Source organism: Drosophila novamexicana, unplaced genomic scaffold (assembly GCF_003285875.2).
Source record: "Drosophila novamexicana strain 15010-1031.04,08,12 unplaced genomic scaffold, DnovRS2.1 tig00004555-arrow-pilon, whole genome shotgun sequence".
In the NCBI taxonomy this organism is placed as follows: domain Eukaryota; kingdom Metazoa; phylum Arthropoda; class Insecta; order Diptera; family Drosophilidae; genus Drosophila; species Drosophila novamexicana.
This window is the reverse complement of record NW_020825052.1, coordinates 1,702,588-1,716,887: the sequence shown is the minus strand read 5'-3', so window position 1 is coordinate 1,716,887 and position 14,300 is coordinate 1,702,588. Positions and strand designations below refer to the sequence as shown.

General features: G+C 43.4%; 5 protein-coding genes across 7 annotated transcripts; 3 read left to right on the top strand and 2 right to left on the bottom strand.

The window, feature by feature from the left end:
* Positions 1–1,455, bottom strand: LOC115770497 (peroxisomal membrane protein PEX16). Its single transcript, XM_030715791.1, has 2 exons — positions 1,261–1,455; positions 1–1,198 (listed from the first exon to the last, which is right to left on the bottom strand). Exons 1-2 carry the CDS (start codon positions 1,370–1,372, stop codon positions 303–305), a joined length of 1,008 nt encoding a protein of 335 aa, XP_030571651.1. The 5' UTR covers positions 1,373–1,455; the 3' UTR covers positions 1–302.
* A 115-nt stretch (positions 1,456–1,570) lies between these two features.
* On the bottom strand, positions 1,571–2,912 carry LOC115770261 (hydroxyacylglutathione hydrolase, mitochondrial). 3 transcript variants are annotated; one of them, XM_030715478.1, is made up of 2 exons: positions 2,837–2,912; positions 1,571–2,475 (listed from the first exon to the last, which is right to left on the bottom strand). In XM_030715478.1, the coding sequence occupies exon 2, from the start codon at positions 2,441–2,443 to the stop codon at positions 1,628–1,630; it is 816 nt and encodes a 271-aa protein (XP_030571338.1). In that variant the 5' UTR covers positions 2,444–2,475; positions 2,837–2,912; the 3' UTR covers positions 1,571–1,627. The 3 variants fall into 3 exon arrangements, with proteins under 3 accessions (XP_030571338.1, XP_030571337.1, XP_030571336.1); XM_030715477.1 differs by having other exon boundaries at positions 2,702–2,883; XM_030715476.1 differs by having other exon boundaries at positions 2,594–2,882.
* A 499-nt stretch (positions 2,913–3,411) lies between these two features.
* LOC115770260 lies at positions 3,412–4,657 on the top strand. The gene has a single exon (XM_030715475.1). The coding sequence runs from the start codon at positions 3,536–3,538 to the stop codon at positions 4,595–4,597; it is 1,062 nt and encodes a 353-aa protein (XP_030571335.1). The 5' UTR covers positions 3,412–3,535; the 3' UTR covers positions 4,598–4,657.
* A 4,052-nt stretch (positions 4,658–8,709) lies between these two features.
* On the top strand, positions 8,710–11,817 carry LOC115770291 (protein sine oculis). The gene is made up of 4 exons (XM_030715526.1): positions 8,710–8,869; positions 10,040–10,437; positions 10,501–11,018; positions 11,596–11,817. The coding sequence occupies exons 1-4, from the start codon at positions 8,710–8,712 to the stop codon at positions 11,693–11,695; spliced, it is 1,176 nt and encodes a 391-aa protein (XP_030571386.1). The 3' UTR covers positions 11,696–11,817.
* Positions 11,818–12,143: 326 nt separating this feature from the next.
* Positions 12,144–13,993, top strand: LOC115770303 (trafficking protein particle complex subunit 12). Its single transcript, XM_030715538.1, has 4 exons — positions 12,144–12,621; positions 12,676–13,260; positions 13,317–13,492; positions 13,551–13,993. Exons 1-4 carry the CDS (start codon positions 12,301–12,303, stop codon positions 13,930–13,932), a joined length of 1,464 nt encoding a protein of 487 aa, XP_030571398.1. The 5' UTR covers positions 12,144–12,300; the 3' UTR covers positions 13,933–13,993.
* Positions 13,994–14,300: the final 307 nt, after the last annotated feature.

Here is a 14,300-nt window from a genome sequence, read left to right as displayed (position 1 = left end):
ATTTGTAGCCAATTTGAATAATTGTTATGTATAGTTTAGCGTGTAAGATGAAAAAAGAGGAAACAAAAAATATCGTTTAATGTATGTGTACAAATATTGTTCCAAATATAATTTAAAAAGCCATACAAACACACAACATACTAAAAAATCTCACCATCTAAACCAGCATGACAGAAATCTTAAGAGGATGTCAGCAGTAATCTCCTTACTCCATCAATTTCTCTCAACCTGTGCGCAAATCGCCCACTAATCCATTCATTACTTTATAACTTAGCTTAAAACGGAATACTTGTTATAGAGCCTCAAGTGGACCACAGATAAAAGTAGGTGTTCTGCCATTGCGGAATGTATTCGCGCAGGGGTCCGGCCACCAATTTGACAAGGGGCACATGCTGCCCCACGAAGCTCAAAATTCGTTCGATGCGCGTCTTGCTGTAGTTATCATAAAAGGGCGAACGCACGAGGAAGTACAACAGATTGATGCAGCGTCTGCTTAGCTCCAGTTTCTGCTGCTTGGACATAAGATGCCTATGCTGGCGATACAGATGTACGCTATACAAATCAAGGGACAGTGCGATCATGTACTGCTTCCAGCTGCGCTGACCGAACAAGCCCATGGCCGTCAAATGGATGAGCGGTTTGGCAATGTACAAGTATTCCGCTTGGAGTAGCTCGCGTGGTATTTGTGTTTTGGCCGCATCCGCATTGTCCACATGCAACTTAAAGTCACGGTATTGTATGGGCGGTGCGCCCTCAACTTTACGTATAAGGCGGCCGGAACGTTTCAATTGAAACGTTATGGAATGCTCCGACTGGGCAACAGATGCCTCCGGTGTACGCTGTTTGCTCAGTGCACGACGGTTCAAAGCTGCGATGGGCGGTGACGTGATAATGTCCGAGGTGGAATGCTTGAGCAGAAACAAACGGCCAGCTGCTTTGAAGACTTGTATGAGCGCTATCACCAGCCATTTGCCCGTTTGGCCAAACAAGCGTCGCGCTGATATCTCGATAAACACCTCAGAGTATTCGAGCGTCGTCAGCGTGACCTTTAGACGATAGCAAAGGCCGGACTGAAGCCGGATTACGGCGTTTTCGTTGGCACCACGTGCCTTGTCGATAATGCGATCGTTGTAGAACACCAGCATATTGGATAACGTGTAGACTAGCTCGGAGAGTACATTGGAGTTCGATATGCGACCTAAATGAATATGAATTGCATCACCAAGTCCGAAAACCGTTTCTTCAATAGGAAAAGTTTACCTGCCACAAAATATGAAACCCATTTGGCCGTAGTCTCGAAGTCGCCGACTACATCGGGATTTTTGGCTACCCATGCCTCGTAGGACTTAAGTAAGCCTTTTAGCTGGTCCATTACGAAATAAACACGTTCTACTCAAAGAACACCAATCGAATTGCCGTTCTTTGTTTTCTTTAACTGCGGTGCAAATGCAACAAACCAGCTTTACCATTCGCCCCGACGGTATGACATTCGGATCAATTTTAAATATATCGATAGACATCGATATCGATATACTTTTTTGGCGCCAGTCGAAAATGAAAAGAACATTTCTAACTGTGCGGTCGGCTCCCTTTACCGAATTGATTTCAAATTTATTTCATATATATTTTAAGCCTTAAAGTTATCCTTCTCCTTACGTAACATCTCCATGGTTATAACGGGATTCGTCTGGCCACCGGCATGCTGCTGCACGGTAGCCTCATGTACGCGCATGAAGGGATTCCACGACTTTTCCTCGCCGATTGTCGAAGGCACTGTGGGATCTTTCGAGGCGCGACGCAACTTGGCCCATTCAATGCGGGTCTGGATACACTTATTGTCCGGCTCAACATGGCGTGCAAAGCTCATGTTCTGCAGCGTATACTCATGGCCACAGAAGACCTTTGTGTCATCCGGCAAGGCGGATAGCTTGGCGCACAGGGCATCGTACATTTCCTCCGGAGTGCCCTCAAAGAAACGACCACAGCCACCTTGGAAGAGGGTGTCGCCGGTAAAAACGGCGCCAGGGTCATGGCTATTTGAAGCAGTTACATGATAGCATATATGTCCGCTGGTGTGGCAAGGAGTCGACAAGCAGCGCACATTGAGATTGCCGATGGTAAAGGTGTCGTTTTGGCGAACTTTGCGATTCATTGCACCGATTCTGTCGTCGCCGCCGTACACCTGTAGTTCACCTGTCCACAGCTTAACGAGCTTCTCATTGCCGCCTGCATGATCCCAGTGATGGTGAGTCGTTAGCACCTTATTCAATTTGACATTCTCCTCCTGCACGGTCTTGATGACCAGCTCGGGATCTACGGGATCCACCACAGCTGCCTCGCGCGTCTTGCTGTCCACAATCAGATACATGTAGTTGTCCTGGAGAGCAGGCAGGATTTTCACCTGCATGCTATCCAGCTTAACGTCCTCCAGTGAGCTATGCATTCCCCTAAAGCCGACGGTCCTCACCTTTTGCACTGCAAAGCGAGTAGGCAAATTGGAAAATGTTTTAGTTGCGACGATTTAAGTGCGCAACGGCATGCAAAAAATAAATAAGCACATCAAACATAGATTAGATTAAAGACAATAGATTACAATTGACGCGACAGAACGGGACAACCAGAAACCGTTTTAATGATCCAGCACCAGCACCAGCAACAGACGCAGTGAATGCAACGCCGCGCGCTGCTAATTTGGACGAACCTCGAAAGTAGTAGGAAGTCAATTGGGTTTCAATGCTGGTGGCCACACTTTTCCAGACTGACGAAAACATTTAAGCACTTCAATTTTGCCAGCTGCTGTATTTATAACCTAAGGCACTAAATATTTCTTATTTACAGTTAGATTTGTCACCAGAAAAATGCCGGAACAATTGATATATTATATGTGTTTTTTTTCCTGTGTCAGCTTGTCAAAGCTCTAGAAGCTCGATAACAAAACTATCGATACACACATTCGCCAGAATGTTAGATTATGCTGGAATGACAGCTGATATTTATTTTTGGCACGTTCAATAACACCAGTGGGAAATAAAACTAGAGCTGAAACTAGTTTGTCCGTGATTCTGGGTTATCCGTTATGTTATAATTTTTAAAAACACATTTATTTAAAGATTCGTGTAAGGTAGTCTGTTTGGGTTTCACTTTTATACCTCTTTATTATCGGTTAGCTGCTATGAAAGCTTATTGATAATTGAGGGAAATCACACTTGATAGAGGATAAAATTAACCTCTCCCTATCCGGGTTAACAGATGTTCCCGGCTTAAAGCATTCCGTACAAGAGACTTGAATAGCTTCTCTATATACGGGTGAAAACCATTTTGGCCAGATGTCCGGAATTAATAGTCCCGTATGTCTCTATTAGTCGCCTCGTACGACAAGCGATGACATGCTGTGGAGGTATTCTGGTGCCCGCCAACCACACGGGCTGTGATCTTTGCTTAGATTATGTGTATTGCATCCTATGTACATAAGCTGGGTTTCTTATGTCATTTAAAGCCCGGCATATTTGTAAACGAGTAACATAATAAGTTGGGAATGTCTGATGCTGGTGAGCTGAATTCATCGCAGTCGCATTCCCAATTGATTGAGGTGCAGGTACATCATGTGGGTGTTACGGCCAAGCTGCAATCGCCTTTAAAAAAGCTACTGCCCCAACTGAGCAGCTCAACGGAAACGGAACTGTTTCAAACAACCAAATCGCAGTACAATATGTTTGAGAACGAACAAGGACAAGGTGATACGACGGCGACGACAACAACTGGCCTGTCCAGTCCGTCGCGAGTGCTCTATGAGATGCATGCGGAGCCGGAGAAGCATCTAATCAAACCGAAACGCATTGAGTTCCAGCGCTATTCCAAGGGCAAGTGCACCCGATTCGCGGTGCCGCCGCGCCAACGTCCGAGTAAAGCCAAACAATATGCGCCCACGGCAAAGGCCCTGCAGGAGCAGCAGCAGCAGCAAAAGCAGCGCCAGCAGAAGCAGCAGCAGCAGCAGCAGCGTCCTGGTTTCCTGGAGCGCCTTGTCGCCTCGCTGGATAACATGTGCAAGTGCCAGCCACAGCATGCACACAATATCATCGACGATCTGCCGTCGCCCAAGTGGAACAAGAAGGCCGCCTCCCGACACACTTGCATTGGCGTCTATCCGTTCGAGCACGGCTGTGCGGATTACTTGAGCACCACGGACACACATCCAAAGATTAACTCGATCATGCTGGCGGATCGGGCCACCACCTATGCGACACACTTCTGGGCCGAATTCTTTGGCCTGTTGCACATTGGCGTCGCCTTCGTGGTGGCCTTTGTGCTGCAATGCTACAGATTCGTGCTGTACTCGGTGATCAATACCCTGATCGTGGGCCTGCTCCATACGACCTCCGACTATTTGGTCAAGCCGGCGTTGACCGTTGCCTTCAATGGCTTCCTGCAGCCGCCTATGATATTTCTATATAATGTGATGTGCTCGTTGCGCGACATTATGGAACCGCTGGCGGACACCTTGGACAACTTCATGAAGCCGTTGGCCACTTTGGGCGGCAGCCTACGTCTGATTAATGTCAACTATCGCAATGTGCGTCGCTTCGCCAAGGATGTATGATTTCTCACGCTTTTCGCACGCATTATCTCACTATTTTCTCAAATTGTACAACTGTTTAAATAAGTTTTGTTTCGTTTCGTTTTGTCTTGTAAAAACTGTCTGTTGTTTCATTCCGTTGTGTTCCGCACGCACAGCGGGTAGGAGGAGCCAGCCTGTCAACCCCTTAAACTCTCTCTCTCTCTCGCTCTCACTCTCACGTTCTCGCTCTCTCTGCCAGCTGCTCTCACAGCAACAGGATTATATTGGGCATACACCTTGGTGCCTACAATACAATCTTACGCATACAGAAACCATATCGGGTTACATTGTTTTTCCACTGCTGTTCACGGAACTGTGCTACCATAACGACCTGGTCGCTGTGCCTGCCTCGCTCTGGGGCTTCCTAGGGGTGGTTGTTGATAGCGCAGTTGGGTGTGGGCTCAATTACGCTGAATGAAACATTTATGATTTATTTGCTCATTTTGTGGCAGCGGCTACGAATGGGGACCGCAACATATGCCCACTATAACGGGTCCTGATTGTTTTAAAGCGACTAATTGTATCCCATGAGAGTGTCTTTATGTCTAATAATTTAAAACTTGGCCTAATGAAGTCCTTATAAAAAGTAGTCAAGAGCAAGGCGAAAAGGGAAAACGAAAAAACACTTCAGGCCCAGCAAAATTCCATATAAAAGATGAGTTTATCACTAGCCTTTCTTTTGCATACAATTTACTTGGTAAAATGCAGAAATTTACCAAGAATTTTCAAAAACCTGAAATCAATTTAAAAGATCTACAAAATGATATTTATCAATGGATTAGCTGCTCTAGTTTCCTCGAACATCCTGGGACATTGAGGACAGTTGTTCGACAATAATATTCTTGGCAAAACTGTAACCCCATCCCCCTCCTATGCCTATTATGATTATAGGCCATGCTTTGGGCATGAAAGGTGTACGAATACTAGAAAAACAATTCAAGCTCCCAATGTATACAAATAGTTTATGTAGTAAATGTAGAAAAGTTTTATTTGTTATTTGGGTAAATGGACACCGAGACCCGGCGTCGCTTCATTAATGAGAATTAATGAGATTGTTGTGCTGCGAGTGTATGAGTGTATGAGTGTGTGCCTGTGTGGGTGTATGTGTGTGTAGACCACTGACTAAGGATCGTTTTACAGCGCACATTCATTGAGCATTGGAACAGCAACACCCACAGCACACACACACACACACAGATGCACAACCCTTTTTGGCGGTATATCCAATTAGCTGTAAAATATATATGTTGGCATATGTTGGAAATTCGTGTGCATTGATTGATTTCCGTAACTAATTGGTACATAGTTTCGTGGTCGTGCTCTGAAAGCTGAACAATATTAATTGGTCTTGATCTTCTTCCTGTTTCTGCTGCTCTAAAAATACACGAAGCTGCGCCGTTTAGCATACGTTTCCAATTCCCAGCAATATTTCTATTGAACAATTGACGACAAGGTGCGAAAATCAGGTTCCCTAAACAGACGCAATGGACCAGCCCCCGCACACACAAAACAAATGCCAGAGTGTTTGCCCATTATTGTGCGATCGACAAGCGGATAAAGGATAGGGGATTGAAGGGACCTGGCACACTGAGATCAGACATTGTGACTACATTTCATGAATGGGCCAGACACTGGCACAGGCACAGGGAGAACATAAGTGACATACACTTTGCAGACGTTTTGTTGGGAATTTTAGGATTACAGCTGTTAAGCTGTTTGGTGGGTTTGTCGCCTTGGCTGCTCTATTTTCCGGGCTATTAGGCTGGGATTATACAGTGCACAGGTTGTTCTCTGTAAGGATTGCGTGGATCTTAGCATGACGTTAGCTAAATTTTGGTCTTTTCTTTTTTTTTTTTGCCCAGAAGTTAAGCAATTTGTGGTAGAGATGACAATGGAAACAGAAATGACAATAGATTGGTTATATAAGAAGTTATGCATAAAGCGTTTTGAATATGAATCCAGGGATTTGTGGACCAAAGGGTGTCAGATAACATATAGAGATTAGGTAGACACGGACACAGTTTAATGAAGGCATTTTCATAATGAAGCTACTTCCACAGAAGCATTAGACTAGAGTTCTTATACACATAAAATGTGTAATTAATCTCGACATTAGGTTGGTTTCTCTGAGAAATTGAAGAAACTGCTTATACGCACAAATTGCATCACTGTCACCAAATCCCCCCTACAGATCCTCGATTCTCACTTAAATGCATTTTCTGTCTACGGCTGGCTGCATTCAAGCGCTGCCCATGCCCTGCATTATAATGTGAATCGGACACCAACCCAGGCAAAAATCTGCTATGCTCGACAAAACATGATAGTGTGGGAATCGAAGCGCTGCGCTTCGCATGGCTCACGAGCTTTTTGGCTTGGTATCGCTTGGCAGCTAAGTCCTGACACGTGATTGTAATAATCAAATCAACAATATTAGCCTAATGCGATTACAAGCCTTTTTTGCGGTCAATTAGAGGGCAACACGCACCCCAAACACGCCCACAGCCCCGTATGCCAGAGTTGCCTGCTGTTTCAAATTAGTTAATCCTTGCTCTCAAGCTGGTCATCGATATCGATAACCTGCGGCGATGTCAACGGTCAGCCAGCAGGACGCCCAGGACACCCAAATCTCACGCCTAGATTGGTGGGCTAACAAAATTAGCCTAATAAGATTGAAGGCTTTTTGTGGCTAATTAGAGGAGAGCATCACATTAACAACTTCAGATCTGCCTGTTGTTATCGATAACAGTAACTGCACCTGTGCGCCTCTCTCTCTCCCCTGCTGTTCTGCCCCCTTCCCCCTAGAATTGATCACTCAATGTTATAAAATTAAGGTTCGAGCTGATGCTGTGACAAATTGAAATCTCTCGTGCGACCTGAAACTGGGACAGGCTCAGGCATTTGGCAGTGTGACGAAATTGTCAACCCTCCTAATTTCAGTCTTAATGAATTCTTTTTAACAACAACAACAAATATATAGAGCTACAATGTGCTGCTGCTGCTGTTGGCAACCATTGTTTAGCCTTTTTGTGGATTTGCTGCCGTTGTCACCTTTGTCATGTCACTATTTTATCACACCATTGAAGTGGCGCACTCTGATTTTAATGCTTGTGAATGGCAGGAACAATTCTGTAATTGAAATTTGATGCCATTAGATGACAGCAACAAAGACAGCAGCAGCAGCAGCAGCAGCGACAGCGGCAACAACACATTTTTTGCAGCGCGCCCCTTTATCAGAGTGTTGTCTCTCTGTTGAGTTTTGTTGCCTGCTGCGGCGGGGCATCAAGTTGCAGCGAGTTTTGGTGACTTTAAAGACTGATTTTATATGCAAACTCTAACAAAATAGCATTGAGCAATGCCAAAGAAATTTGATGTAAATTCTACGAACCGCACACGGCATTCATCAGATACTCATCAGCAGCAAATGAGGTCATCTTTTTTTTTTATTTCAATTTAAATTTCATGTTAAACGTTAGATAACATTCGCACACACACACACACGCGCGCGCGTATCATGTTGTACATGTGTACGTGCAATCAAGTTTATCTGGCCTGTTATTGGCAAATTCAAAATGGCGCCTGCTTTGGCCAGGCAACGCCCACTTGCAGGACAAGGCAATGCGAATAAGCCACCCCTAATTAGCGCGCTCACGCACACGCACACACTCAGACACTCACACATACAGACCCGTGCACAGATACGGCTACATAACACACAGGCAAAGCAGTTAACAGGCGCCTTTACAACGTTCCATTTCCAAACGTTTCAGGCAGCGTGCAGACCCATCGCCACAGCCTTGAATGCAGTTCCATATTCACTCGTCGTCGCTGCTGTCGCTCTCTCTGCCACTTGCAGTTGAGTTTGAAAAGCGAAAGCGTCGCGTTGCTGACAACGGGAAGCCAAGCAAAAATATAACAATTATTAATCTGTTACAAATAATTGTACTTGAATAAACCGTTATTACGCGCATATATCAATTGTCGTGCTCAAACTTCAACAATTTTACGTATTTTGTTATTAAAAATTTCCAATTAAGTGCGCCGAATTTAAGAAAATTAAAAGTGCTGCTGCAACTGTAAAGGTTCAGCATAAAAATATGTTTGAAAAAAATATGGATAGCACAAATCTGTCGGTGTCCATTAACGGCGACTTGGACTCGACCAGCTCCGCCGGCACAGCATCGGATCATTCGGCCGTGCAGCACGATAACATAAGCTCGCCAATGGCCTACGGCTCGCTCTTTCTGCCAAATGCTGGTAAGCTTTGGCTCAAGCCTTATCAGTTTGGCTAGCCAAACTCTAAAATAAATATATATATATAAACATATATGCACATATATATAGATCAAATTACATGGAACAGGCGTCAATGAGGCGCTGCATAAACAATTAAAGCCTGGGATTCTTGTTTTAATGTTAATTTATTTTTGCTGAAGATTTCACATTTTTTAGACGCTGAATGTGCTCGGAAATGTAGTGTAATATACACCTAGACTGTGAAAAGTGTAGGAATAGCTATTCGTAAACTAATTTGAGATAAACTCGGATTTTCGAGTCTTGATGGAATTGTGAAATAATTGTAATTCTAAACAGCAAATCTTATTTGAAACATTAAATTTGTTTAAGATTTAAATACTTTCTCAAAGTAAATTCTTGAGTTCGAGCAGATAGTTGACATTGCCTTTAAAAACAGATTCTACAATCTTCATTGTTTATATTTGAGTACTTATGAATCATTAATAATTATGAATGCGACTTAAAATTTGCCAAAAACTTTAAAGACATTTCCTTATGCAGCTCTAAATCCCAATACTCCGTATCAACTTTGCTATTGACATTCTTGGGTGTACTTTCTGCCTAAGAAAAACACTTCGAATCGATTGTTTTATAATATTTACATAGCATTAATTATGCGATTACCGATCTGTACATATGTACATATGCATATATATAAACGAGTGTATCACATGTCGTTGTATACATTTGCCTTATGTCTCTTTCTGGTCAATATGATATTGCATGCCATGTCTGAAGTCTCAGGTCTGAGGTGTCGAAAATCGCCGAGAGCTTTGCTCATGTGCAGAATTTGATTAGTCACATGCAATTTCGGGGGGGTCGATTGCTCCGATTCAAGGGAGTCTTCTAAGGAGCAGGGGGTGCAGGGAGGGCAGCTAAAGTATTGCTGAGCAGCAAAGTAGCACGTGAGACCGAATTCTCTCTTGCGTCAATATTCGTTGTGCATACAAAAAACAAAAACATTTAACGAATTTAATTATGTTTCAATTATGTTCACACGCACCAGATTTGTGAATTACAGCAGAAATTCTATGATATGATGGCTGATTGTTAGGAACGAGAGGAAAGAAAGACTATATACTGTTAATAGTATTGGAATTTGTTTAATATTCGAATTCTGTTCTATCTTAGGTTATCGCGGCAACATTTCATGTAAAACCGTATTGCAATTGGACAAATTTGCGCCGTACGAGACAAGCGAAAAGGATTTGATCGAACGGCGTTTTCAGGACATCACCAATGACTATGACAAATCGCCGCCGCCCACAGCGGCAACCACGCCCACACACTATCCCACGCTGAACAGCATCATCTTTGAGAACGGCAACGGCAACAGTCTGAGCGATCTCAACGGCAATACCAAAACGGATGCACTCTGTGCGGGACTGCAGCGCGCTCCGACGTCCTTGAGTGGCACAGGCGCGTCCAGTGGGGGTCATCTGATATCCAATTTAACTGCAGCGCACAACATGTCCGCCGTGGGCAGTTTTCCGATCGATGCCAAAATGCTGCAGTTTTCCACGGATCAGGTGAGTCAGTGCCGCACTGTGTCATATGTTTCGGTTCTTAATCGTAGCTCTTCGCTCGTGCAGATTCAGTGCATGTGCGAGGCACTGCAGCAGAAGGGTGACATCGAAAAGTTGACCAACTTCTTGTGCAGCCTGCCGCCCAGCGAATTCTTCAAGACCAATGAGAGTGTGCTTCGCGCCCGCGCCATGGTCGCATATAATCTGGGCCAGTTTCATGAGCTCTACAGCCTGTTGGAGACGCACTGTTTCTCGATGAAATACCATGTGGATTTACAGAATCTCTGGTTTAAGGCGCACTACAAGGAGGCGGAAAAGGTGCGCGGCCGACCCTTGGGCGCTGTGGACAAATATCGACTACGCAAAAAGTATCCACTGCCCAAGACAATTTGGGATGGCGAGGAAACGGTCTATTGCTTTAAAGAGAAGTCACGCAATGCCCTCAAGGATTGCTATCTGACAAACCGATATCCCACGCCCGACGAGAAGAAGACGCTGGCCAAGAAGACGGGCCTGACACTGACGCAGGTATCCAATTGGTTCAAGAATCGCCGGCAAAGGGATCGCACTCCGCAGCAAAGAACGTAAGTTCAACATACAAGAAAATGGAACTATTTTTTTTTTTTCTTCTATGTCGCCGAAAACTAATTACAATATGTTTTCCACATAACTCGTAAAACAATTCATTCAACGCTTCAGAGTGCGCATGTTCCTTAAATAAAAAAGAAAGAAACTCAATTGTTTTCAAAATTGGCATTAAAAAAAATCGTTTAAGTGACCGTAAAACACTTGCGTTTGCCCGTCGCCCGCCCCGTCCCAAGCCCATTCCCAATTCCAGTCCCAGTTCAATGCGGTCCGGTGCCATTTTTCTAAAAGGCACTTGAGCGTGTTTTATGTCCAATTTTGCAGCTCCTTGTGCACGGTCCTATGCATATTTATAGACCTCTTCGGGCTCTGGTCGCCAACGTTGACGTGCCCCGATGCCCGAACTGAGCGCATGCGTGTAGCATGTGCCTCAATTGTAGCCGCACTCCCCGCTGTGTTTGATCGTTTACGGGCGTCAAATTGCATACACTCTCTAACACATACACATATATGTACTCACACACAAACACATTCACATACATTCACTTATTTAAATATACGCATATTTTCTTTCAGTGATTTAATGCTGCCCGTGGGCCAATTAGATGCCAATAGATTCCCGCGCATGTTCAACGCCCCCAGCTATTATCCCGAATCTATATTCAACGGACAGTAGAGTGCGTTGTAGAATCTAAATGCGCAGGCGCTGCTTTGTAAATACAAATTTTAATGTTATATTTGGGTCATCAAATGACGATATGTTTCTAGTTGTAGAGTAAACTTTAATTTGCTTTATGTACTGTACAATAATAATAATGCAATTGCAATAAATAAATATAGAAGAAACCCAAATTGAATTTTAACGTTTTTTTTCATGGTTGGGTAGCACTTTTCAAAATCAACACCAAACTATCGTAAAATTATAAAATATCGATAGGAGGCATATTAAATAATTTACGATTAGTTCGACACTTCCATTCTCCTTAAGACCAAAACAAGGCCACATTATCATATATTGAAATCACTGCATTAAGAAATCAACTATATTGTTTCCAATAATTCCGATGGCATTTCAATAATTTTTTAAAACACATTTTCAAATTTCTTGTAAAAACAATTTCAAATAAAACTCACCCGTTTTCAGTGTGACCGTAACCAGTCTTAAGCTGTTGACCTCATAATATATATGAAAAATCGATTTTGTGTGTTATCGGTTCCGCTTTCGATTATTTGGCAGGTGCTAAAAGAGAAAAGAAAAAACATTAAAGCATTGAACACGGAATGACAAACAACTCAAACGGTCGATTAAGCGAATACTTCGCCAACGATCCGCCCAGTTTTTTTGATGAGCTGACAAATAACAAATCAAGACCCAAGGAAACGCAGCCAGCGAACGCAGCTGAATCGAACAGCAGCAATATGTTGGCCAGCACATTTACGGGCAGCTTTCAACCGCCCGAGTATGTAGAAGCTGCCGAAGCGGATGAGCCTATAACAGTAAATGACGAGGTGCGTAACCTCTGGCAGCTACCCACTCCAAGTGAACCGGGCAAGCAGCCAGCACATCTGATTACTCCAGGCTTACACATAGCAAACGATTTGGTAAATAATGAAATATTTAACTACGTATCTAAATCTAACGCTCAACTCTCGTAGCCTGATCCCATAAGCATTGCGGTGACTCAACACTTGGGCCAAGCTGAATTGCAGCAACGCAAAATCCTTGGAGTGGAGGATGTCACACAAGACGAACGTGGCATACGGACGCTTATAAATGCCGGCTGCTTTCGCGCTGCTGTCAATCTGACGGGCCGACTATTGACCATATACGGCCAGGGCTATGGACGTGCTGGTCAGCCAGCCAAGCATTCGCCACATTCACTGCAATTGTGGTTCACACGCCTCGCATTGCTGGCCAAGCTGGGCGAATATGAGCTACTGCAGGCAGAAGCTGAACCCTTTGCCCAGCTGAACGGGCCGGATGTATTTTACGAGTATTACACGGAGATGTATAAAGGAAAACACGGCTCCATAGCGTGTTTCTCGTTTCGGCTCCTGTTGGCCGAACTGCCCATCTATCTAGGCAAGCCGCATCTGGCGCTGGATCGCTTGTCCGAACTACATGTGATCAGCCATGAAATCAAGGAGCATTTTGATAGATTAAAGAATGCAAATTCAGCTGAATTTTGGCAGCGGCGTGCCGAGCGTGTCTTGCAGTCAATAATCAACTGTGCCCTAATGGTCAGTGAGTTAAGGAAACTACAAAAGATTCATTCAATAACTTTGTTCTCTTTTAGATGAAAAAATTCAGCATGATTGATGACATTATGGGCGGAATGCTGCTTACACGCTCTACACTTAGCAAAGAGGAACAGCGCTCCCTTTATTCGGCTTGGGGTCGCATTTATCTACAAATTGGTGATATATTTGGGGCAGAGCAAAAATTTGCCGTCTCCCGGCGACTGCGTGAGATGTGAGTCAGTTTATTAATGGGTTTTTTCAACCTTATAGAATATTCTTTTCTTTTATAGTAATTCACCACCTGATTTGCGTGATCTGGTGGACAAGGGGCTTATTGCCGTGGCCAAAAATGATTTTCCAGAGGCCTATCTAATTTTTCAAAAGGCGCTGCATTTGGACTCGGGCAATACAATGATACTGAACAATATGGGCGTATGTTTGCTTTATGCCGGCAAACTGAAAGATGCGATCAACTTGTACGAGCGAGCAATCAATCTGAATCCGCAAAAATCATTGAACGAAAGTTTGCTGGTGAATTTATCCACATTGTACGAACTGGAATCTAATAATTCCAATGCGAAAAAGTTAAATTTGTTACGTTTGATAAACAGATTTAAGCCGGATCTCAATATAAGTGTAGAAATTTGCCTTAAATTACAGGCAACAAATTAGAAACAAATATATGTAAATACTGTTGGTAAACATTCCAAAACTCCATCCAGATTGAATAAAATTCAACCTAAAAAACTAGTATTTCGAAGATACTTTTGTGTTTATATATACATATACTGCACATGACTGGTGCTGGTATTTTTCAGAAGTTCTCATGTACATTATTATCTTATCGATTGTTAAAAAGGCACCTGTCGGCAAGTTATTATTCTCAAAATGACGTGTAAAAATATGACAGGATTAAAGAATGCCGTTAATAATTATTGTCCGTCATAAATATTATTATAGTAAACGATTATAATTTATTTTTGATTATTCAAAATTTCCGATACGTTTCTGGCACCAGTTATGCCAACATTTGTGGCGAT